At 39.1% G+C, this 26,602-nt stretch overlaps 3 protein-coding genes across 11 annotated transcripts in view; 2 read left to right on the forward strand and 1 right to left on the reverse strand.

Moving 5' to 3' along the window:
* Positions 1–18,747, reverse strand: part of CMSS1 (cms1 ribosomal small subunit homolog) — a 248,560-nt gene extending 229,813 nt beyond the window's left edge. The window contains exon 1 of one of the 3 annotated variants that reach the window (XM_075514104.1): positions 18,610–18,747. In XM_075514104.1, the coding sequence (XP_075370219.1) occupies positions 18,610–18,670 (61 nt within the window). In that variant the 5' untranslated portion in view covers positions 18,671–18,747. The remainder of the gene's footprint in view (positions 1–18,609) is intronic. The other 2 variants (XM_075514095.1, XM_075514078.1) reach the window with 2 other exon arrangements.
* Positions 1–26,602, forward strand: part of FILIP1L (filamin A interacting protein 1 like) — a 49,165-nt gene that overhangs the window by 20,336 nt on the left and 2,227 nt on the right. For 3 of the 6 annotated variants that reach the window (XM_075513967.1, XM_075513975.1, XM_075513981.1), the window contains 3 exons: positions 5,456–5,497; positions 13,027–13,211; positions 14,486–16,876. In XM_075513967.1, the coding sequence (XP_075370082.1) occupies positions 5,456–5,497; positions 13,027–13,211; positions 14,486–14,576 (318 nt within the window). In that variant the 3' untranslated portion in view covers positions 14,577–16,876. Of the gene's footprint in view, positions 1–5,455; positions 5,498–13,026; positions 13,212–14,485; positions 16,877–19,218; positions 19,298–26,602 lie in introns of those variants that run through there. The other 3 variants (XR_012777448.1, XM_075514003.1, XM_075513990.1) reach the window with 3 other exon arrangements.
* TBC1D23 (TBC1 domain family member 23) overlaps positions 20,279–26,602 on the forward strand; it is a 35,819-nt gene continuing 29,495 nt past the window's right edge. For both annotated transcript variants that reach the window (XM_075514017.1, XM_075514025.1), the window contains exon 1: positions 20,279–20,430. In XM_075514017.1, coding sequence (XP_075370132.1) covers positions 20,390–20,430 — 41 coding nt within the window. In that variant the 5' untranslated portion in view covers positions 20,279–20,389. The remainder of the gene's footprint in view (positions 20,431–26,602) is intronic.

The raw sequence follows: 26,602 nt of genomic DNA on the forward strand, positions 1-26,602 counted from the left end.
TTTTTTTTTTAAACACACTTTTTGGTTAAAACTCTTTTTAAACCTTCCTGTAAACCTTTCACAAAATTATTCTCCTCAAATAAGGCAAGCAGTTTTTTCCAATATAATAGAAAAACTGCTATGGTTTAGGTACACTGTAAAACAATAAACAGCAACACTTACATTCCTAAAGGATAACTCAGAAGAATGGATTCACACATAGTATGCAAATTGCATCTAAGCTCCTAGCCATCAGTTCAACATACAATATACATCAGAGGTACACTGAAGAAGAAACAAGATTAGCAAACTATGGCACACCTTCATGCTTTTCATATAATAGGCAGAGAAAGCTTGACAAAAGCATTAAGAAGTAGTATTAGACCAACTCTCCAAACACATACACGTCTAGAACTACGGTAAATAGGAGTACCACACAGCATGGGCAAAACAGGTTAAGGTATGTCAATGATGGATACAGTATTAGTGCCTAAGAAAAGGACAGAAACATAATCAATTCTGCCCTTTACATGTGTGCCAAGCAGTCAATCCTAATCTCCCAGAAAATATTGCTAGTAGTGGACCAGCTTCATGCAGAATGTAAATCAGACCAAAAGACCTGAAATGCACTTTCAAATGTCTCTTTTTCAAAAGCTGTAAACTGCAAAAGTAAATTGGAACATTGGAACTGCTTCTTATTCTAAAATGTTAAATGCCTATGTATCTTATGCTCTTGGGGGCAGGAGGTGGAAATTATTTCAAAAAAAATTCAACCTCCTTATCAACAAGGAAGTTTGCAAGTAAGCAGAAAGTCCCTATTCACTAAACCCATATCTTTATTCTGTTTATTTTATCTAGAGAAAAAAAAACATTTCTGCAGTATAACTGCAGAATGCACTTAGCAACTGATTTAGCAAAGGACTTTGGCACATGCTTTCACATAAACAAGGGGACTTTTATCATTTTAAGTCCTTTTAATGGACAGGAATCTAAATTATTACAACTGTAGGTAATAACTGATTTTACAAGGAACAGTTTCTATACCATTCACACTTTTCTCAGTAAAATTACAATGGGAAGAAAAAATATTAACTTATAAGATATGTGATAGAAACAAACATAACAAATGTATAACAGTTGAGCAGTGGCAATTTTAAAAAGACAAAATGCGGACATGCACAAGCCTAGCTTAATGTCATGTTGATACAACATCTCCTGAAGTTACTGGGCTTCATAAGAGGTCCTTCCCACTTGTTTTGTCTCAGTTTATCTCCATTGACTGCAAAAGTGAGATATGACTAAGATCTGGGTCAGAACAAGTACACAGTCTTATTCTGCAAAGCAAACTTTGGCTCCCACCAACTTCAGCAAAAGTTACTGATCAAGGCAGCAGCCAGAACTCAGGCAAATCAAGATTATAATAAATTTAGTGTGTGCTACTTATACGAAGAAGTTACTTAACTACATTCAGGTTCTTAACCTGAATCACATTCTTAACCACAGGGCTCATTCAAAATTAAAAAGCAGTCCATTCAAAACACGTTCTCTGCACTTCTACTGCATATCCTGCTGATCCATACCCAAGATCTCTGCAGAGACACATTACAAACATGGTACTGAATAACTGTGTCTGAAGTACACACTTGCCAGTGTACTAACAGACACCAGAGTCTCCAAAAATTAAAGGATTAACAGTCGTCCTCCAGAAGCACAAATATTTTCTTCCGTTGGACTTGAAATGTTTTTTTTTTTTCTACAAGATTTTTATTTCATACCTGCACTCCAAAAGACACAGAAATGTGTTGATCATTAACCACCTGGCCATCTATTACAACATCTTGTAAAAGAAAAGCACAAATCAGAGCATAGCAATAAGCACACTTAGTCCTTTGGACAATTCCCAAGCTATTATGAATATAAAACCTAGGTGAGAGTTCACACCACTTATAAGTTTAATTATTAAACAGGACAGTACTTCTGTTCCTGTCTTAATCCTTACACTGGTGATGGTTTACCAGTAACTGTCCAATTAACAAAAGACAAAGGAAGCAGCCACTCATGACAATTAGCTCCTAAATAAGAAGCATCACCATTGCCTGTAAATGAACTTGCTACGCTTCCTAAAAACACACCTTGATTAAGGGATGCTTATATTCCCTGGCTGATGAAACAATCTATGTGTAGATCTTAACTGGCTTCACAGTGGAATTTTTGTCATTCATTTCAACAGATGAAAAATCAAATAATTATTTTGACTAAAAATAAGGTTTGCAGAATAAAACCTGTTCATCCTGTTCAAATTCCCAACTTCTATTTCAAAGCACACAGCAGAGAAAATAAAGACCTGGATGTATTTGTTGAGAGCTGAAACTTACTTAAGTGTTTGAACAGAAATAAGTTAGCTGTAATTTTATCACAAAATAACAAATAGGAAGCATAGCTTAATAATACTAAGCAAATTACCTATTTACAAATTAACCTCAAGTTCTTCAGATCACCACTCCATATTTCAGATTATTTCCATTTTGCTGAGTGGGAATATTCACCTACTTCCTTGGCAGACAAAGGGAAAAAAGCAGAGCAAGGAGAAAATTAAATGAGTTGTCTGCAAATTGATTTAAACACTGAACAAAAACATCAAGCATAATCATATTAAAATTCAACCAAGGCAGCTTTTCTAGGAATTTCAAGCATTCCATAAATGGTAAGTATTGCTATTAATTTGGAGGCTGAGACACTTGTTTTCAGCATGTGCCCAAAAGCCTAAAATCTGACAGGTATGTAACGATTCAATTAATTGTTAAAGGGAAATATGGTCACGAAGTAGCATATATCGGGGGGATTAAACTGTGAAAGACAGCATAAAAGCAGTTTTCTGCAGATCATAATATCAACCCTTCTCTTTTCCAAAACTCTTAGTAAGCACCTCCTCTGAAGTCTAAAAATCTACCTTTTCCCTGGGCGTTAAGTCCCCAGGAAAAGAAAGGGAGAATTAACTGATGAAAAATGACAGAAGTTATCAGCCCACTTCCCTTCATCTTTTCAGTTTTATTTCAGTGAGTGAGCACAGGAACACAAGCAAGGGCAGCACAAAGTTCGGTGCTCAGCATTTTAAAGTTATTATTTTTATATGATTAAATATAAGTATTTATCTACTTCTTTAAGTAAGAAGAAGTATTGGTAATTTTTGTCCTTACAGGGAGGATGGATGAGGGGAGGGAGGGAAAAGGAGGAAAAGAAAAAAAGAAGAGAATAAGAAGCAGTAATGGTATTCTGAGAGCAAAGTGTCCCTCCATCAACTGAGAGGTAGTATTTCAAGTTATTTTAAAAACTCCCTCAAGTAGCTAATTAAGAAATAGAATTGACAGAAGTTACAGGAGCAGCCAGCTAATCTTCCTGATCCAAAGCACAGTAGATAATATGGTGTCTGGGGACAGAATGTAAGGCTGTAGTAAGAAAAAAAGATCTGTATGTAAACATCTCATGCTAGCCTTAAGAAGGCATACTCCCCACATGGGGGAAAAAATAATCAGAAACAGAGTTGTACAGCACTACTTTCTGATTAAGATTGAATGGATGCTGCAGGTTTAGGTGATGGAAATGGAGTAACCATCTGCAGGATGACTTTGTCCCTAGGAAACAAGATATTGAGACAGGCAAAACAAAGACTGACAACTGCCTAATCTCCAGGCTTAAGCAAAGACTACCAAAACATTATGTTACCAAGAAACAGAAGAGAAAAAGATCTTATGGTGCAAGTACAGCACGAGTGGGTGTATAAAGACATTTTAAAATTAACACCAAGTACTGTAAGTGGGAAATCACTCAAAAAGAATACCAACCCTAAAAAATTAAAGCAGCATGAAGTGTTCTCACAAACCTGCAGCCAGTGACTCCAAGATGTAGCTGAATTCTTTCCGCTAGCACATCACCCAACGACCCACCATACTGTGGGCACCCAGAAAGCCTCAAATATCAGAGCTGCGAACTGAATGTAATTCTCCGCTGACCACTAAGCAAAGTACTCTTGGGAAACAGATTTTGAGTACAAGAGGAAAGACATGTTTTAATCAATGACTCTCCACTTGCCAAGCAGTGGCCTGACATCACAGGGTCTTCATATAGAAATGGGAAAAAAAGGCTCCCTCCCCTCTCCTACACCTCCCCTCCCCTCCCCCCACATCCCACAACACAAAATACTGCCCTTTCAGTTATGCTGTCATCACTGCTCAGGAAGGCAGGGCCATGAACCAGGTCAAGAAACCAACCTGGATACCTGGATTCAAAAAAAAACCCCAAAACAAAACAAAAAAAAACCCACAAACCACAATCCACAAATCTTTATTAAAAAAAGATTCATTTCACAGCACAGCTCTACAAAAGAGCTACATCAGCATAACTGAAGGGGCAAGCAAAAAGGATAAGCACTTTATACTCGAATCACTGCCAAAGCCCTGGTCCCATCACCTTAGATGCTACCACTGTTGTCTGAAGAGATACAATCTAGCATGAAAACACATCACAAAGCACTCCAAATATACAACAAATATTCATCAGTCCCATTAAGATCCTTCTGGGGTAATTAGAAATTACTCATCTTTTAGGAGAGAAGTTAATTGACTTGTGCAAAATCACAGCAAGGCAGCTTCCATCGTGATTAGAACCTAGAATTTCTTATCCTTGATTGTCTCATACTCAAGCCATTATAGGTCATGTTTTATCCCGTAGAAACACCAATCTTGGCTGGACAAAAGGTAGAGGTGGTTTTTTAAAATATAATTTATATATATAAATTTATTTTTTTTTTTAATAGGACTCTGATTAACACACCTTTAAATGTGGCCTTCACAGAGGAAAACAGCCTGCTCCCAGACAGAAAAAAAGCCATGATGGTAAAAGCAGAGGGTTCTTTTTAATTCTCCATGCAGAACACATTTGGGCCCAACCTGGTTACCCCTTGTATGCTTCTTCAACATATATATTAACTAATACAGGAGAAATATATTTAAAGCTTTTGAACAGACCCTATTGATACTGACAAAGTTTTCATGCTAAAAGGTGTGTGTAGGTATGAGTGCAGTTCCACACATCTTTAAAAACTGCATACTTAGAAATATCCAAACACATATATCCCTACCTGCCCACAGTCTGTACAGAATGTGACCCGCTGCCAAGAATCTTACTTAAACAAATGGCAGCACAGCTTTAAACCAACTGAATTGATGATCTCACACAGATTTGTAAAATAACGTATTAGATAAAAACACTAACAGTTAAGCAACAGCAGAAACATTTAAGTGCCGGCACTACCCTCTCCTGGACAGAATTAATATTGCAGTGTGTTTAGTATTCTTTAGAAAGGCCATATTACTACTCTTCTTAGGGACCCTAGGTGCCCTAACGAGGTGACTGAGATCCCTCCTTGTTTCAAGGGGCAAAGGGAAGAGAACTAACAACAACCAACTGTTCATTTCAGAGAACGGCCAGCTGCATGGAGACGTTGATCAACCAGTCCCAGGTAAATCCTTGTCCTAGGGGAGCTGACCCATAACATAACCTTACCTCTCCCTGCATCTTGTCAATTATCTATTAAAAATGAGTTTTTAAACTATCTTATGTTTAAAAGATTATCACATTTCCCAGTGAAGACATGTCCCAAGAAAAGCAAGGCATATAACAGAATTTTAGTAATTAGGAATACAACTTCTGCCTCCAACTCTGTCCAACTGTGCTTCTTTTCCCCACCACCAGAAAGGAGATTTAAACTTGGTGTTCAGGAAACAAGACCATGGTGACACATTTGGGTATGTGAGTCCAAATCATGTCACATATATGGAAATTATTTCTAATATTAATATAGATTTTTCTGTCAAATGGGTCACATTATTGAAATCAAGAACGCTGTAATAGGCCAGATATCAGCAGAAGAGCAGAAATCACAGAAAACAGAGCTTAGAAGAGACCTCAGGACATTTTCCAGCCTATTCCCTTACTACAGCTTAAACCCTTCCAAACAAATATATGGTTCATCCTGTTTAGAAAAATTCTGCAATGACAATTTCACAGTTACCCCAGGAATCTATAACAGGGCTGAAATATCCTTGCCATTAAGAATCTTACTAATTTCTAAACTAAATTTCCTTTGCTGAAATTGTAATCCAGTATTTGCTTTCCTATCACTCCGCTGGACTTCAAAAACTATTTTCTCTGCAACAGACTTTCACATATTAGAAGACAATTATCATGGCTTTCCTCAGTTTTGTTTTCTCCAGATTAAACAAACCTAATTGCTTTCCCACTTAACAGCTCAAGTACTACAACTGTACAGATTACTAATCATTTTCTCTCTGTAGAGCTGTTTATAATGGTGTGACACTGCAGTGCCTGAAGCCAGACCCTCTGGCTAAGATCTTACCAACGTTACTAAGTATAAGGATTATTTATACTGCTCCTGCTTACACAGCTCAATATAGTCATGCACACAAATGGGTTGCATAAAAGGAAATGTAGAGCAACTGATAATTTTCCCTCTGGATTTCTAGAAGACAGATGCCAGGACCTAGTGAAGGAAAAGGAAATATCCGAATGCCCTGTGCAGTTGAGGAGGCCTAACTGGAAATTTCAGCCAAAGCTTTCTTGTTTGGAGACCAAAGGGAATATTCAGGTTTATCACTTAATCTTAACTCATTTGCACTTGCAGACCTGGCTTATGTTCTGACTGCATTCAATCATCCAGGAACAAACTTAAGTCTGGCAAGAGGCACGCTTGTGCATATACAGATATGTGGACTTCCGTGTAAAGGATCTTCAGCACCATCCCCTGGCCACTTTCACTAAAGTTGAAAATGATACCCTCTGTTGCTCAAATTTCTTAAAACTAAAAATTTAAGCAGTGAGAAAGAACCTTATCCAAAGTTATTTTTCCTAGATCAAGTTCTACAATGACTGTAGAAAGGTAAATAAGAAAACTTACAGCAAAAGTACTACATGCTCCCCCCCATTTAAATGAATACAGTTCAAACAGGAAGCAAAGCATACATCATACTTCCAGAGGGAAAAAAAAAAAGATTAAGACCAAAGGCAGGAGAACTACTTGAACAGCACAGAAAACAGACATATTTTCTCCCGCCCTCCCCCCCGCCTTGCCTTAGCCCACTCCCCAGAAAGCAAGCACTGTATTGCGGTAATATACCTGATGGCCCATATAAATAACAGATAAGCCACCTCTGTGCCCATGGGAAAAAAAACCAAAGTTTGTATGGAATATATATCCTGATATTTCAGAGCATGCTTTCACAGCTGACTTCCTGAAATTAAGAAGGGCCATTTTCACAGTCACGTGTGAAAATTCCACAATTGTCACCCATGGAGCGTTTGCCCCCTTGAAGTACCTGCTGTCATTCACTATGAAATAGCAAACACAGCCACTGCATATAGGATCTCACTCTAACACCCTTTCTCCTGCCAATTCCTATTACAGGTGATTGACATCTACTTCAGAAGTTAATTTAAAACTGAGGGAGTTAAAAGATTCTTATGAAACTGCAGCTTTCTTGATTCTTATATTATTGCTTGCCTTCAACATGAGCTTTAACTGCTCATTTCTACATCCGTAAGCACTCCTGACAAAAACTTTGACATTTTCTGAGTCCAACACCTTAAGCTAATACGATGCTGTTATATTTACAGACAGACATACCACAGAATCTTCTCATTTCAAAAATGCGGCTAGTTTAACATCTTTGGGTTGGTTTTCTTTGTTGTTGCAGTAACTATTTGTTGATAGTTACTTAACTGCATTTAGATCCATTAAGTAAAGGAAAACTGCACAACTACTCAGATAGGTAGGTCCTGGGTAACATTCCATTTCTAGGGGTGTGTTTAAGAGCACTGATGGGAACTCACAAGGGCTCTCCAGAACATGAAAGGCAGCTCAGCTTGTTTTTTGAAGGATAAACATATCTTATTTCCTCTTCTATCACTTGGAAAAATAGCAAATATAAAAAGTGGCCTACAGATGGGAACTCAAGAAGCTATAACTAAACAGCAAGGATGAACACAGAGCCAGCAAATTCAGAATACAAATGAGTGTCAAAAAAAGAATGGGGGAGACTGAAAACCATTCATCTTGAAGGAGAAAACAAATTGGTAGAAAGGGTGCATACATTTGAAGAGATTCTTAGTGCACACACAGACTTCCCATACACAGATAAGAGTTAAAAATCAAATTGAAAAAGCCCACCAAAATCTATATATGGGGGGGGGGTAGTTATTCAGGTCTGCCCAAAAAAAAACAAAATGGACATCCCAACACACAAGCACACCATAGCCAATGTACCTGCTTACATGTCTCTTCTACACTAAGTAGTAGGGAAGGAACTAAGGGGATTGCACAAGAATTTTCAGTACACATACAACTAAACCAATGCAGAACTTGATATACAGTTAATTCCAAGTGCTTTCCAACAATTCCCACATAATGCCATTCCCTCTTTACAGGTACATCTTACAGCAGCTTAAACATTGATCTAGTCAACTGACCCAAAATGTTCTTTTTACAACTCATATCCGAGATTTATATTTTGTCAAGTACAAAGTTTTAAAAAATAAACAAAGTTTAGTCCTTGATCTAGCTACACATATAATTAAACTCAAAAAGTTAAGTGTCAACAAGTGTTTTACTTATATTTAAGTTATTCAGCCTGTCCTCTCTAGAATTTATATCAGGAATGATGAAAAAGAAACCAATTTTTAAGTGCTGAATGAGGAGGAAGAGAACTAGATGGACAGTTTGTTAAATCCCTGACTACAACAGAAGTTACAGCTATACAGTTAGATTGGTGCAATCACTGCAAGTTTAGTTGTCCTGGCACAGAAACATAACACTAGTATAATTTATTTGCATAGGAAAAAAGCCCTATAATACAGCTGTTATCCTCAAGTTGGAGCCTATGCCAGGAGTTGCATCAATTCAGTTATTGTGGCTATAAGCAAACACAACACACACAAAAGAGCAATACAAACACTGTAAGCAGACCAAACCTTGATAAAGTCATCAGTTATAATGCAACTCTGAGCATATAAGCTCAGATGATAATAATTTAGATGTATTCAATACCATCATTCAGAACTGCAAAATAGAACATGATTTTGAATCACAAAAAAAATTTTGCTTGAAATGAAATCTGACGGCTCGGGCTATATTGTAAATGGTGGTTTTAATGAGCTGGAAGCTGGCGCAAACTATAGGCCAGAGCACAGGGGTATTTTCACACCTAACTTCCCACTGATTTAATAAGACTTAAGAGCCTGAATACCAGTTAGATGCACAAAACCTGTAAAAATTTGGGCCTACAAATACCTTCTTGAAGTACTAACACTGCTGTTCAATCAACTACAGACAGAATCCTCCAACCACTTTGTACCCTATGGAATCTCTAAACTGGAACACTTCTCAAGAAAAAAAAAAAAGAAAACCACAACTCTTTCTTAGAGATACAATCGCACTTTAGCACACAAGACTACATAAATATTTTTATCTATTCATCTCAATATGCTTAGCAAATGATGGCTAATCTAATTCTTTTTATAGTTAGGAAACTGAGGCACATTTTATATCATCTCTAAATTTACATCAGACAGTAGCATTGCTAGGAATAGCCTACCCAAACATTTTATTCTCAATACTGTGCCTCATCTACCAGGCCATACCACATAGTCAGAAGGCAAACTGTTCCAACTCAGTACTCAAGGAAAGCCATATAGCAGTAACACAATTATCCCCTCCAACATCAATCCCTTCTTTCTTAACACAGTGCCTTTGGTAACTGAAGCAAAATGCTTTTTTGTTTTGTTTGTTTGTTTTGCCCCCCCTCCTGCCACCCCCGCATACTAAAAATATGAGTACTAAAATTCAAGACTACTACGAAAATGCATGTTAATTTTTTTTATTCAGCATTTAACAACAAGTTTCAGTCCGGTTTTAGTGAAAATACTGGGATGCAGTACAAAATAAAAACTTTGCTGCCACCTAGAGGTAAAATCTTCAAGGAACACAGAGCAAAGAAAAACTCGTCTCCTTCTCACTTTCAAAGCCAAACTCTTTCCGTTCTCAATGAATCATAAAAAAAAAAAACCCTACAAATTGAAACTTTCTGATTTTGAAAATAAAAACATGAAACGAGTTATACACATCCAGATCCAGGATCTATGTATCTCATCTTTGCTAGTGACTAGCAGTAAATGCTTAGGAAAAACCTGTTAAGTACCAGGCAAACAGAGCAATAAACCCAGCCTCTAGCAGTCTACAACTTACCGCTATCCACAGCTGAAATCCACATCACGTCTTTGTGTTTAGCAGTCCTTGATGGATGCCATGAATCAGTCTAAACTATCTCCAAACCAATTTATATCATCACCTCAGAAACTGCCTGTCCCAATGAGTTTTGTAGCTCATTGACAAGGGAAAATACTTTTTACTTATCTTTAATCCACCTTCAGTGGATGCCCTCTCAAGCATGTTAGAGAGAATCCCCCTATTCACCATGATACTAGATTTCTTCTGTTGTTTTTATCTCTCCACAATCTATTTTCCAAACTTGAAAAGGTTTAGTGTATGTTGTTAATCTTCATGCAGCAGCCATTCCATAACCGATTGTCTTTGCCACCTTTTTCTGCATTTTGCCATACCCTTTTCTGAGCTGTTTGGACAAAACTCTGCAAAACATTCACAATGTAGGCACGGTTTGGATTTACAGACTAAAAAATGATGGGTTTTGTTTTCTTCTATTGTTTTCCTATTAATTCCTAATCTGCCTGTTACCTGTTTGACAACTGCCAGTTGCTGAGCAATGAAGACCATTTACAGTTACTCCAGGATCTGTGTTCTGAGTGACAATAGATGTCATATTTAGTACTGTGTGCGAACTAGTTTTCCCTACATATATTATTTTTCGTCTGTTAACACTGAACTGACACACATTTTTTATCACCTTGTTACTCAATACCATGAATTACTGTCAGCTCTTGCTTCCAGTACCCTCCCTTTTATACCATATGCAAATGTTGTCATTTCAGTATTAACTCTCTTCCCATGCAGTTTATGAATATGTTGAATATCACAGGTGTCTGTGAGGCTCAGATGGTATCTCCACTATACTATGAAAACTGGCTACGTGCTCTGCTTCCTATCCACATGCCACTTTTTAACCGTGAGAATTTTCCTTCTTTTTCCGCAGAAACTTTGCTCTCCCAAGATTCTTTTGTTAGCGACCACTATCACGTTTTTTTTTAAAAATCATAATATAACATGGTCACCTCTATAATAGTAAGTTAAAGGCACCTATGTCTGTCCCTCAGACACTAAGACATGGGTCAACCCAAACTACAAGAAACTTACTGAGCCTCCAAAACAGCCTAGCCAGATACAAACTACCTACTCAAAATGAACCCTCCTCTGGGCTAACTCCCAAGCTATGCCTCAGAATTGTTCCAGAGTTAGATCCAGGTTGCAGACCATTCAAACAATTCAATACTATTGACAATTTAACAGTTCCAGTGCCTGGGAACATTCACAGATCATTTTCATTCACATTCACAGAACACTGTCCAGTTCCTTATTAGACAATCTGATACCATATACCTATATAACAATATCTGACTAACACATACTTGAATATTATCCTCGACAAGAAGTGTGGATGTTTTCCCGTCGCAAAACTAGTAACCATGTGGGTGAACGTGCTATTTCTTATTGTCATTTCTACGGTTTGATCAGTTCAGCAGTTATACTTATGAATCTTCTGTGAAGCTTTACTCTAAAAGTGGCGTCACATCCCTCTAGCATCACCAGCAATTTCAGTGGCAGATTGCATACCACTAGTAAGGATTCAGCAATTTTAAAAATCATCTCCTTCAGAACTCTTGGAAAAATACCACATTGTTCTGGGAGACCGTTACTATTCTTTCTTTATAGTCAAGCTTCAGTTAGCCCACGTTGCTTTTTTTTCCTGACTCATGATCCATTAAGCATGTCTGTGATGTGCAAACTTTCCCCAAATTCCTCCATACTGAGCACATGCAATGATCTGATGTTGCCTCAGCTTTATCCTTTCAAGAACTCCCGTTATATACAATTATCTACCGCCAAATGGCAAGCTTTTGAATTCTGATACATTTTTTTAAATAAATACTTATTCCAGGTAGGCTTTTATGGCCACTAGGAAGTTGTTTCTCAAAACTTGTTTTGATCTAGCTCATTCTTATTCATACGTAATTCATCAGAGTTTCTATACTGTTTTCTATTGTCCTCATTTGAACACGATTTCCATTTTATGTTTTTTAAAAAAACCTAAGTGAACTTCTTTTACTCTGTTGCTCAACTATAAAAGGTATATAAAAAGGCTTGTGATGTAAAAAGCACTTCTGATGGGTGCATGTTTAACCCTAGTTTCAGATATGGTACATTTCAAACCATCTCCTTGCATTTACAGGTCTTCACCCCTTTTCAGTGCTCATTTTAACTTTTTATTTTTGTCTAATTACTTCTTTGCAATTAAATACAACTATGATGGATTCTGGAGGGAGAGTTCTCTCTTACAAATACATGCATTTTGTATACACTGTGGTCACTTTCAAAGAATGATCTCTCACAGTAAAGTATGAACTAGGTACTGCCTGCTACTCAGGACTGAATCAAGACTTGCTTCTGCATGTGGAAGTTCTCCAATTATTCACCCAGAGAAGTCACACAGTTCACAGCCTTTGCACTGCATCACTCACTCAGCCCCTAGTCAGAAGGCTGGCAGAAAACCCCTCTTATTTATAGTCTGGATTTCAATCCATTCAGATTCTTTGATATTCACAAATCAAGTAGGTAATTTAAATACAAAGCTACACTCTCATTACCAAGGAGAGAAAGGAAGTTCAGATAAACAGGTCTAAGAGCAATGCCTTTAGTTTTATGAAGTAGAAAAGACGCTGATGAGCTAAATATACAATCCGTCTCTCTTCCCTAATGCATGACTTATTTCCTTGGTTTATTTCAAGATTACCGATGCGTTCCGTCATTCAATTCCAACTCGGATCCCCAAACCAAAGCCTACGAGCACAACCAAAGTACCTGTCAAAATTCCTGCCGGACATCTCAACAAACCACTCCAAGACAGCAGTTCTGGAAAGCTACGCATTATAAGGACTGTGTCTAAAACCTGTCTGCAAAGCGGAGGGAGAAGGTAAATCATTTTCTATGATCTATGACATTAAAATGGATTTGAGCAATCTGAATCTCCAACAGTAGTTGTTTCCATTGGGGAAAGTCTGAAACCATCCACATGGTCAGCACATCAGTGGTCACCAATCACAGGACATCAAGTGAGCCAAATTCTTAGAAGCCAAAGGTAACTGCATGTGTTCAGGGACCAAACTCTGCTCCCATTTTTCTGGGATTTGGCCCTCACAGTAGAGAAGAACGTGAGACAAATAAGTTTCTACTATAAATTCAGTTTTGACATGTTCCACAAATAACAATACTAATGTTGTCTCATTACATTTATAAAAACATACGGTCAATCAAACGAAGAGGGGTTGAAGGAGGTGCCGTTTTGTTATCAATGTTGGTCTAGTCAAGAAGTGTTTTGGTATGGATATCTTATGTTCAGTAGTAAAGACAGAATGAAGAGAGGTATGGAGAAATCTGTTCTTTTATAAATTCATAGAACTTCAAGAAATGCAGAGCTCCTTGTTCTGCCAAGCACCACTTTAAAAGCATGATTTGAAGATGAACAATTCTCTCCTCAATGAATTAACTAGCGTGGTTATCCCCACTCGCATTCGTCCAGATGTTATCTTAGGAAAATAGATGCAAGAATCAAGATGGATATTGTTTGTATTAGCTGTATAAACTTTCACCATTTTATTTGGACTATAGTATTTAGATTTCAGTTCACCTAAACAGTATTTTGGAACTGATCAAAATTTTTGTCAAGCTTAACAGTAAGTTGTGACTTACACAGAAGTACAATTTTGTTCTTGCATTCCTCCACAATTTTGCCCTTCCTTTCAACTGCTCACATTCAAGTAAAATAGGTAACTGCATTCCTAACTCTTAGTGAAGTTTTTTTTAACCAAACTAACCCTTTGCACAAGTAGTTCTACTTCATCCATGAGAGAATTTGTCTTTTTGCTTTTCTTAAAGCGTAACTTCTTTAAAAGACTTAAAATTCACTACAAGTTTCCTTTCAGCCAATGCACGAAAAAAAAAATCAAAACATTAGAAGAGACTCCAGGTTCATTGTTTTCAATTTTGTGAAAAATAGCAATTGTTGCTCTGACAAGAAAATTTCTCACTTCCACTTTAGAAAGCTAAAACTAACAAGATACTATTACGGCAAGGAGCCCCCCAGAAGGAACCCTGTAATACCAACTAACACGAGTTACTGTTTTAGAATATGAAAACTAATTTATTTCCCTGGTATTAATGTCTCCCTCATTCTTCTTCCCCTAACAGAGTGCATTCCAACAGTCTAAATGGCTCAACTGATAATTTGTGGGAAAACTCCTTTCACATAGGTCTTTCTTTAAGAACTGCCAAATCCTAATTCCTAAATAAAGCAAAAGCTGGTGGTGATCACAGTGCCATAGCCAGAATCGCGATCCTTTTGCTGAAGCAAGGAGAGATTTTGATGCATTCAGTTACCCGATTTTTTCCCTTTTATTTCACAGCTAAAAGTTTAACTTAACCACTGAGACAGTACAAGACATTAGCACTGCTGCATGACTGTTTTTGCAAACCCACAACAGAAATCTATGCCTCCCTCAACAGTTCCACAAGAAATACTCTAGGACTACTTAAAAAAAGGAGTTTAAAAAGATCAGTCTACTGAAAAATTATTTCAGCTTGTGTCCTACAAGACACACTTCTGTCAAAATGCAAAATTCAAAGAATGACTCTTCCATGTTAAAAAAAAAAGGTTTCAGATTTTATTCACTAAATCTGCAGGTAACTATGAAGTTCCGAGGCTCCATGTCATGTATGCTCAGATCCAAAATAAAGTACACAGAAGCACACCATTATGTTCTGCAACTTGCAGAATGAGTGTATGTAAACGCAAACCACAAATTTCAAAAAGCAGCTGTCAACTTGGCATGCTTATCAGGGAGATCTTCAGTACAAGAACAAGTTTCATCAGAAGGGACAGCAACTCATGGATGAGCCAACAAAAAAAAAAGGATACAAACCACTCCATACACAGGTCAGCCAACAGATCTCAGCTCCAATCAAGCAACAAAACTCCCACTGAATGTGCTACAATGTGCTTCTCGGTAGCTGCAAATCACATATTACAAATTGATACTATTTGGCACCCTTTATTGCCAGTCTACAGAAAACCTCTGGCAAAAGAAATTAATTCCCACAACAGCATCCTTTGCTTTAGAGCCCACAAAGGATCCCACAAGTACTGTCAAATCATCCTCCATAGTACTGAATTATACTTCTCACCTATCTGTACTGCTGACATAGAAGAGCTTCCCTGTCTTTTGCTCCTGTCTTGGGATGACACAATTCATTTCTACCTATGAGGGATATGGCCCACATAGGCTCTTACTTAAGGATCTAAACAAACTGTCAAACGGGGATACTACACTCTTAAGGGATTAAGGGAGACAAAGAAAGCATGGAGAATGAAAGACAAGGAGTGGTAACATAAAAGGAGGAAACTGGAAGAATTTGTGAAAAATAGAAGTCCATCCCTCTCCCTCAAACTGCTTGGGAGACGTGGCATGCTGGCTACAGGCAAGGTATGGACATTTATAGTGCTGTGAGAAGTGCTCTTTCTGTTCATGGAGAGAAGACAAAAAAGTTGGTGTCTTTCACCAGTACTAAGCAAACTCCTTAGTATTCCTTACCCTCTCCATTATAGTTTTGAATGCAATATAAAAGTCATATTCAGGACTGGACATAGTTGTGAGATGAACTGGAAACAGGGAAGGAAGGAAGCCCTGCAGTTACATGACTTGGGACGTGTAACACTAAACACTGATAAGTAGACCATAATCCCTAACCACTCTCTCCACAAATCTCCTCTCAAAGTTAAAGGTTTGCTGAAGAAGCTATTGGGCAAGATTCTTTAGTTTGTGTCGTGCGACAAGGTAAATAGATGGCTAATCCCTTCAGGGGTTTTTTGTTGATGGTGTTTTGGTTTTTTTTTTTTACATCTATAAACCACCTGCAGCAGGGTAAACATTCATGTCTCAAAGTGATAGTAACTACTTTTAATCTTTAATACAGATTCTAAAGTAAGAATTTCCAATGATGTGGCCAAAAGCAAATTAAGAATTACTTACATATCCATATACTAGGATATATATTTTGTGTTTTCATACCCTTTAAGTGAGTCTGAATATGTTTCATAGACTTCATCTTAAAAGTACCCTCTTCTAACTACAAGTTGCTAAAATCTAAGACATTTTTGAGGGCTGAGTTATTAGAAAGAATATTCCATTGATCAGGACTTATTCTAGGGCTAGTCTTAAAGGACTTGGCAAAAGATCAGTATTTAAAAAGTACATTTTGAATTCTTCTGCTTTGCACCTACAGCTGTGACAGAGATGCTTTTTTAAAATAGGTCAGCAAATGAAGTTGGATAGTAAACATTTTTTTTAATGAAACTTGATGCTTCACAGAAATAAACTCGATCAAGTCTGTCAAAGGTGCTCGCTAATGGGCAATTATTTTCTTGTATTGCTGCTTACATTGTACATTGTAAACCCTGGTTTCCTATTTCATGCCAACTGATTTTAAAGCATTTTGCAGTATCCATAAGATGCAGTACAAATTAACCTTTGATTTTACATCTGTTGTATGTGAAAAATAGCTACACAAAATAAAACTAACATGCTCTTACTTTACTGATGGCTTGTGTCAACTTAATACAACAACAGGCTCCATATAAAGAACCTGCCAACAAGTTTACAAAGGTGGGATACAGACAGCAGAGTATGTGCTTTGCACAACACTCACCTGTAATCATTACTCATAACAAATTCAAAGAATATTCTTGGAGTAAAGTGCATATAGTGTTTTTAGCACAGGGCTGGATTAGAAACCTCCAGAGGCTCCTTCCCACCTGAATTATTTTAGTAGCTCAACAATGCAATTGCAAAAATCCAAAGTTTTACGTAACTGGAAAAGTTTTGATTCACAGTCTCATCTCAAAATCAGATGGTTTATCCATCATGTCAAAAGTTTATCATCCAAGTCCTACTTTGTATCCAGTTTCTAAATGAAAGCTGCCAACATTATAAAAATCAGCTTACCACCCTCTCCAAATGAAACCTCTAGTTGGCAGCACATGCAGGTAGGCTCTTAAGATATTTAGGACTCCTGAATGAAAAATTCCTAATGGAGAGCATTTACCATGGGAACTGAAACTGCTTAAGGAACCTACATGAGACTAAAAATAAAAATGGAATGCTCAGGAGCCTTATTAGGGCTTGTGACCCCTCTATTACACACATACAATTTTTATATTGCTCCCTCTCAAACTATCCTCCAAGTATCTTTTCACAGGAAATAAGCAACCATTGTCAAGACACTGGAAGATCTGGAGTCTTCCCAGAGGTGCAGATAACTCCCAAAAACTCCCAACTCTTACCAATATTATATTAAAAGAAAACCCATTTAAAAATCAATTTTAAAAAAAGGACAATAAAATAGGGCACTATAGTCTTAAAGTCATTTTAGTTGCCTAGATCTACCTAAATTTCCACATTATATCTCAACATTACAGATACAAACACAGGCTGTAAAGTGTTTTAAGACACATTGAAAAAAGCCAAGTATAGGAGCCAGATATTATAATCATCAGGAAAAGAGACAAATCGGCCATAGTACCATACTCCAAAGAGCAATGGCTGGACAAAAGCTATTTAACTCCTGCCCTTTTACAGTAACACATGGCAAGGGTGATGTGAGACACCTCAGTGAGCACATGGGTAACACTTTTCGAGTACCACAGATATTTTTCCCTCCAAAGGCTCTACTATGGATTTACTGTTTCCAAGGCCTTTCAGAACTGTAAGTAACTTCACGTCGGTAACAGCAATCAACACACATTATGCAACATCCTTTCATCAAAGAAACTCGGTTTGGAAGACAACACAGTTTAGAAGCTAAATGCATGCAGGGGACAGCTGAGCTCTGAACTCAAAGCAAGCGGTTTTCTTCCTCCCTCAGCCCCGCTTCTTAAAATTCACTTAAATGTATTTTTGTTGAGTGGGTTCCTGTTGTTACCTAAGTACTGATATTTTCGTTTGCCGCTTCATCCTCTAACTATCCCGGGTCTGAAGGGTCAGAGATTAGACCTCACCTGGCTGCAGAGATTTTGTTTACAAGCAAAACCGCCATCGGTAGCAAGCAGGGAAAATCAGGCACAGGAAGAAAAAAGGAGTGAGAGAGGAAAACCAGAACAAGTCAATTAAAAGCAGAGAAGGGAAAGGCGGGGGGCTGGAGGGAGGGAGGGGGGAAGTGAAAAAACGAAAAGGAAGAAGGAGGGCCAGGGAAGAGGGGGCTGGCTCTTAGGAAGACTGTTTCAACCCCAGCGTGCGGACCGAGCTCCAGGAGACGAGTACCTGGACTGCTGCCTGCCCCGGACGGAGTCTCCCACCACGGCTCCTCCAGCGTGTCCCCCATGCCGCTGCCGCTCCTGCCACCGCCACGCGGGGAGGGCGGGGCGGCGCGCGCGGCCCCGGCCCGCGCCTGGCACCGCCCCCGGGGCCGCGCCTGCGCACTGGCACCGCCCGCCCGGCGGTAAGGCGGGGACGCTGAGTCCGCTCGTCGTTCTTTCCCCCCGTCCCGCCTTTACCGCTTGCAGGCGGCCGGGAGGAAAATGCTGCCTCATGAACGTTTTACAAATTTTTTTTCTCAAGTAATAAAAGTAGGTCTTTAAAATGCATGGGGGGTGCGGTTGTTGGCTTTTTTTTTAGTGAAAAATACAGATGAAGCGGGAAAAAGAGGAAAGGAATTAAAAATGTCACCCTCTCCTTCACAATATTCTTTTTTATTAATTGCCTGAATCTAGTCTGATGCTGTAAAATACTTAATTTCTTAAGATTATTCATATCGTCTTTTCTGAGAAACATATACGGGAAAAGATTGTGTGTTACCTTTGAATGAATGTTCTTAGCTCTTTGGCACTGGATCCTGCACGCAGTTAAGCAAGCGTGTATCTCTTTTCACAGGAGCAGTCCCACTTAAAGTTTGAACATTTACATACCGGACCACATCCCGAAGCAAGCTGTGGAAGTTAAACAGACATGTGTAAGGACATGAATTTATCATAAGGTGGCACTGTTACTCCATGTAAATATTACTTGAATCATTTTTCTTAACTTTCATAGAAGTATACTATTTTTTTTTTTCCTTTGAGAGTGTAGATGGGAAGGAATGTGCGTGATGGAGAGCTTTAGTCTTGTTCTGCCCAGGGTTGCTAATGAACCTTACCAGATGACTTTTAGCCCTTGGAAACAGGGTGCTGTGTAAAACTTGTGAATTTTATCTCCGATTTGTGGAGTATAGCCTGGCAAAATACTGATTGTAGAGGAAGTCATTTAATAATCAAACCTATACACAGCAAAGCAGTTCACCTTTATGAAAACCGAAAATATTCAGATTTTTTCACAGAACGGCTTCTTCCCTGCTGGGGAAAGCGATTCCTAAGTCTTCTAGGGGAAGGCATCTGCAGCTGCTGGTGACCTGAATTGGCGGTAGGGCCTCCCCCCACCACCCAACCTGAAAGAGCACAGGAGAGGGCAGGGAGCTGAACGCAGCCCGGAGCAGCAGCGGGTCTCCCGCTAGAGCCCCCTCAGCGCCTCCCCCCGCGGCGGAGGGCCGGCCTGCCTCGCAAGCCTGCCCCACACCTACCACCGCCTCCCCGGCTGCGCTGAGGTGCGGCTCCTGCTCAGGGAGGGGAGACCCGGGCGCCAACCGCCGGCTGCTCGAGGGGGAGCTCTGTCAGCCCGGCCTGGCCCGCAGCGGGGCAACTCCTGCTCCCCGGGGGAGAGCCCCGTAACCGCAGCCTCTCTACAGCCACTGCTGAGGACTCGCTCGGCCCCCTCGCGCCCCGCATCCCCGCAGCGAGCCCAGCGCTGGCTCAGGTGAACGCCGTAAGGGCGCGGCGACAGCAGCGACAGACGCCGCCCGGCTGGGCCGGCCCGGCTCCCGCCTCTTCTCCTCATGCAGGCACCGCCCTTCTCCCTTGCTAGGCTTCGCGCTTTGCGGCGGGCGTCCTCACTTCACGACAGCACGGGGGAGGCGGGGACGGGAGCCCGCGCGTGGTGAGGAGGGGTGTCGGGAAAAAAAAACACCACCCGGCCACGCTTTACGGCCGAGCGAGGAGGCACGTCAACAGCTATGGCGGAAGGGGAAGAGGCGCCGCCGCCGTCGAGCAGCTGGTGAGTTACGGGGGTGTCGGTGCCCTTCCTCCCGCTTCCGTCCCTTCCCTCCGCAGTGGGGCTGAGGGGGAGGAGAGGAAGGGAAGGTCGGGGGACGAGAGGGGCCGAACACCCCCCCACCCCGCACGTCGCCGCTTCCCCCCCCTCCCGGGACCCGCCGCACTTGAGGTGTGGGGCTGAGTCTGCCCCTCGCGCGTCGGGAGGGGGAGGGGGCGTCCGTGACCCTACCGCCAAGGAGCGCTCGGCGGGGGCAGGGTGGCTGGGGGAGCTCCCTGAGGCGGGGGCGGCCCCCCTGTGTGTCCCCTCCCGTCCGCCCGGCCGGCCCCAGCAGGCCCCAGCACGGTGGGAGCCTGGCGTGAGCCCCGGGGCAAACGCCTCCGGGCACTCGGCAGCTCCCAGGTCCCGAAAGAGGAAGCGCTGCCGTCAAAACAAGGGCGAGACGGGGCGGCCTCTGGCCATGCCCATCCTGGAGCGAGGTGGTTGCTCCAGTTTAAAATGACAGCTTTAATATGTGATAGGAGCTGCTCGATGTGTGCGCCTGTCTGCCTGGAGTGGAGTTGCTTTGTTCAGTTCAGTTTCCCTTTTCTCTGCGTATCTACTCAAGCATAGGTGACAACAATAGGTCCTGGCTTGTTTTCTGAATGATTTTGCTTACCACTCTCCTCTAGCGCAGCTATTACTTGTAGTGGATTTTACGTTGAATCTCTAAGACAAGAACAGAGACTATTTCTGGAGCATGTATAGGATCATTTTGATGGTAGCAGTGATGTGATTGTAGTATTTGTTGCATGCGTATTCATTTAAGATTGCTGAGGCTTAAATAAACATTATGTTTAAACACTGAAGCTATTCTTACTGTACCCCACATCTCCATTCCTGTGCATCTTCACTTTGTTTTTTGCTTTGCGCTTCTGCATTGCATGTGATTTCTCTTCTTTCTGTGGTTCTGTGCCACAGCATTGCTCTTTGTCCTTTCCACATACACGCTTTTCAAACAATTACCTTACAGACCTGCATTTTACGATCATTTCCAATCTGATGTTTTTGCTTCTAGGCTTTAATTTATGTGGGGGATTCAAAGTTTCTTGCTAACTATGCTCAGCCTTCTTTGCGCTTAGTTATCTCACTGTATAGAAGCCAGAGTTGACATACATGCAGGTGTAGCTAGTATCTGTTCTTCGTCTAGGTTGGTTCTACAAATACAGCTCTTGGATAAAACAGCTAAGTATCATTTACTAGGAGAAGAAAATGAATTGGTGTATTTTTTTTGCCTTTTTTTGCTTTTAGTTACAGCTTCAAAATTTATGAAGCACTTTTTATAGGTACAGCGTTGCATAAGCATTATTTCTAAATACAGACCTGACTGTTGGGACATATAATTACAAAGTTAAGGACAGACTCATTGACAGTACGGTCTTGACACTTTGAAATATAACCCTGGACATTGAATAAGAACCATTTTGAAATATCTCTGAAAAAATACTTCAAACCTCTTTCATTACTAATGTTGAAAGAATATTACGATCTCCTAGATCACAACAAACTGCTAAAATTCCTGGTTAAGGCACAAGTGTGGTTTCCAGATATATTTCAAGGCGCAGCCTGCATTGTTGCCATTCTGACTGGTAGCTTCAAAATGTAACTACAGTAAATTTGATATGCTGGTACTACTAGAAAAGGCAAACTTGAAGGCATTCGTTAGAAGAGATTTTGTAAATCTTTATGGGAACAGTTCAAGAGGTTTATGCTTAAATGCTACATTAATATGCCAGAATACATCCGGTTACTAGAGCTGTACCCTGTGAATAACAAAGTTGTATTCCTTATTGCTTGTTTAGAAATTTCACACGGCTTTTTGATTTTGTTGTTGTGTTTTGGTTTTATGTTTTGGTTTTTTTTAGTATGAGTTTCAGTGAAATACTTTCTTATTCATTTATTGATTTAAACTGTTGCCTTGTATACATATCTGAATGCTGTTGAACAGTTGTTTTTCTTAGTATAATATGTATCTTTCAAATGAGCTTTTTGGTGTAAATTACTACATTATCATCGTTTTAAAGTGTATAGAATTGTGCAATAACATTTCATGTTTTAAAAAAACACAGCTGAAACATAAAATGATGCATAGGTACACCTGAACTTTGTTAGGAACAAAACTGGCAGTGCTGATTCCTTGTCCTCCATTCAGTTTGTTAGGGGGATTCAAAGGTAGATGTAATTTTGTGTTCAGAGGCTGCAACAGCACCTTGAGTGTGTAGAATCTAGACATGCTTTTATTAACATAAAATACCCTTTTTATTTTTCCTGTGCCAACTTGACATGCAGTGCTGGTGTAAGTGATTTACGGGGGGCACAAACTAATGATGAGCTAAACCCCTCAACATCTGTATTGACTGCTTGGTGTTTTATTTAACAAAAAACAGGGAAACTTGCCACTGTAAGGCAAAATTTAACAAAAACCCCAACACTCCCCCCCACACACACACACTTATTGTATAGAGATTGAAAGAGTCATTAGTGAAAGATGAGATTGTCAGCTTTTTCATCAGTAAATACGGGAAGTTTATCAACAGTTTTGATTTAAAAATGAGAAAAAACTGTCAGACCTTGTTTATTAAATATTTCTTTTTAGCTATTTGGCATATTCTCAAAAATTAATTTGATAAATTGCCAGCAGTATTTGATGCTGGAAGACATATCTGTGTCCAAAGCTAAGAATGCTGTGAAACACAGAGGAGGCAAGCTGCTTTCAAGCTGTGCTGTAAAACCTTCATTTCTTTTTTTTTTGTCTGCTTATTTGATTATTTTAACCATAATTTTAGTCAATATAATACATGTAGTCAATAGAATGTATAGACACAAACAAGCTGGACTGTTATTAGTTAAAATGTTTGTAATTGGAAGTTATATTTTTTTCTCTTCTCATTTATCAAGGAAATAAATGATTTGGACTTAATTTTTCTTGTTCAGGTTCTCAAACAGATAAAGATATAAACAGTTATGAATTAATTTCTAAAACCTTTTTGCAGATGTTTGTTTAATACTCAAGCTTCAGGGAACTTGATCAAGTAGTATTTTTTATTTTAAGATCTGTATTTTGAAAGTTAAGACCTGAACTGACTAAATATAACTGTAACCACAGATGGAATTGTTCCTGTGCATTTAATTTTGCATCGTAATCATTCATCTTATGGGTCCCAAAATACACTCCAACTGTTTCAGACAACAGGGTGAGAAAACTAGTAAATATATATTTTTTCCATGCTCAGAATTTGGCTTATTAGTGCTTGGAGCCATGGTATGTCTTCTGAAAGCAAACAAACAAAAAATTCCTTTGTCCTTAAGTGTGAAATTAACACACTTGAGGAAAAAAATAGAGGTAAAAATGTCAGGGAATTAATGTTCTTTTCCAAAATTCCATTGGGAAAAAAAGAATATTCAATGGTGTTCTGAAGAGAGTGGATATTTTGAAGTAAATGTGAGGGATTGATTTTTGTTTGTTTATTTTCAATAGAGAACAAACACTCCTCATTACTTTTGATTTAATATAGCTCTTGTTGAGGCTTTTTTCTGGTAGTCAGAAGAATCCTAAATTAAAAGTAGGAACCAGAGTAACTAGGTTATATAAAAGCATATTTGGGGTGGGGGAGGAAGAAGCTTTTATGTAGATAGTTTTCTTTGGTGGGAAGCTATGTTCTTTGCTGTGGGAAGGTAGAATGATGACTATAAAAATAAATTGGTATTAGCCGTTGACTTTGGAAATTTTCATGAGCACTATTCACTTGCCCGGTTTTCTTTTAAGTAAAGCTTGTTTGCGATTACTGCGTTTTATAAACCCATATGCTACTGTGAGCTTTTTCATGCAAAGTACTTTGCTTAAAATGCAGTTTAGTTCTACCTTCTTAGTAACAAAAATAACAAAAATATATTAGAATAAATTAGTGCAGTCTGGCACTAACATGGATACGTACAGGCGGCCCTCATAATTGTGATGGCAGCATTGTGATATATGTGCCTGTCTTTCTCTTTGCATGCTACAATTATCAGAAATACACAAAAACTTGCAGACTGGGTATGTTTGATGTCCTAGGAGACAGCAACTTTGTAGAAACTAAAACTGATGGTACTCTTGGCAAGGGTTCAGCTGGTAGCAGCCTTGCTTCTGATTTAGGGAAAACAGGAATGATGCGTGAAGACGTTTAAGAAATACCACTTCTTACACTGAAAGTGGTGGTGGCCTACTAGAGCATATCATGAGCAGGTACAATGAGCGTGTCACTTGAGTGTGGGAGAAAATAATCAAAGCAGCCTTTCAAGTGTTATGCCAACATCAGATCAGTGGCCAGAATATGGGAAGCAGTTTGGTAAGCGATACAATCTAAGTGGGAGTATGTGTTTTGACCCTCTTTTAGGCCACTGAGTAACATCTTTAACAGGCAGGTGTGTAGTAGTAGATTCAGTGTATATGGAAAAAGAGTGATCATCTTGTTTTGGACTGATAAGTGCATTTTAAATAATTAATTTGGTACGCGTAGAAGATACCTGTTGGGCTGTGAAAACAATAAATTAGTATTAGAAGTGTGCCTATCACAAATTAAAGCTTTAAACTTTTGAAGCATTTTTTTCCAAAAATGCACTTTGACTTGGAAGAAGCAGTTCAAAGGGATCTGCCTTTCATAATAACAAATGAGCAGACATAAAGACTTAAGCAGATACATTCCAGGCAATGTAACCTACTGATTGATTATTCTTTTCTTAATACTATATGTCTTTTCCTATGTACTTGTAGTTTATCAAAGCACTTCCTCCTATCTTTTCCCTGCTGTTCACATCCCCACAATTTCTTAATCTCTTCATTAGTATTTATAAGTGTTTATTACCAACTGCCTCAGAGTCATATATAAATAAAATAAATAGTACCTCAGAGTCATATATAAATAAAATAAATAGTACTTTAAAAAAAAAAGTGAAGCTGAAGTCCAGTTGATCAAACAGTTGATCAGATTTTTTATTGCCTCCAGCTCACTCTCACATCTTAATTGTTTTGGCTTAAAAAAAAAATCATGTTGAATATCTGGAAGGTAGTTACCTATTGATTCTAATATGTTACTGGACTGGCATGAATTTCAGAGCCTTCTGTAAGTATGGAAATTTACTCCAGGTACACTAATAGCAATATTGTGCATTATGACATTTAGAACAGTATGTCTTGTGGGAATTAACCTTTCAGGCTGTGGCTTGGGTATAGGCTGGAATTGTACACATCTAACCGAAATTTAGAATAGTGTCTAGAATGAGGCAGTGGAGCCATGGTAGAGCAGAAAAAAGGATGTTCATGTCTGGAGGAGTTTGCCTATAAAGAGCAGAGCTGCATTCTTTCCAAAGTAAGTGTAATAGTTGTCCATATGAACAGAAAACTTCCTAGCTGATCTTCAGTCATGAAAGACAAGGATCCAAATTGCTAGCGGTTTGCTGGAACATTTATAGCGCAGACTGAAATAAGGTAAAACACAGGTGGTGGACGTGTTAAAGTATCAAAATCACTTTCATGGTACTTTGCAAGTTAGTGTGAATATAATATTTATTAGAAAATAATTTTTCTTAATCTTTGAGAAGTCCTCACTTCTAGCCTGTGTACAGTCTTGGGAGTTCATGGAGGAAGAGAATAGCTAATTAAATCAGAAATAGAATAATGCCATTTTTCCCCCCTGCTGTTATTTCATTTAAGTCGATGTGGTAATGCATCACATCTCTTCATGTCAGAGATGGGCATATCAGATTCTTACTTTTTAAAGTGAAGTAGTAAAGCTAGCATTTGCCTGTCATCTTCACAGTGTACAAAGTGTGGATGACAGTACTTAGGAAGAAGATTTTTGCAAATAGTAATATATTATCAAACAAAGAGAAGAAGCACACGTTTGCAGATAATATGTTGAAGTTGATCTTGATGTTAACCCATGCACAGCTTTTTAAGCTGTGAATATTAGGTACGAGTAACTGGTAGAATTAGTACTCATGGGTCTGTGAAACACTCTTTGCCAGGTTTGTTATTGTAATTTGTGTAGATGTGTTTTTAAGTGTTGTTTCACATATGTTGAATTACTTCCCCCCCACACCCCCCATTTTTTGAGGACATAGAAACCAAATTTAATATTGCAATTTAAGACCTTTC

The sequence above is a fragment of the Mycteria americana genome, chromosome 1 (genome assembly GCF_035582795.1).
Source record: "Mycteria americana isolate JAX WOST 10 ecotype Jacksonville Zoo and Gardens chromosome 1, USCA_MyAme_1.0, whole genome shotgun sequence".
Classification (NCBI taxonomy): Eukaryota; Metazoa; Chordata; class Aves; order Ciconiiformes; family Ciconiidae; genus Mycteria; species Mycteria americana.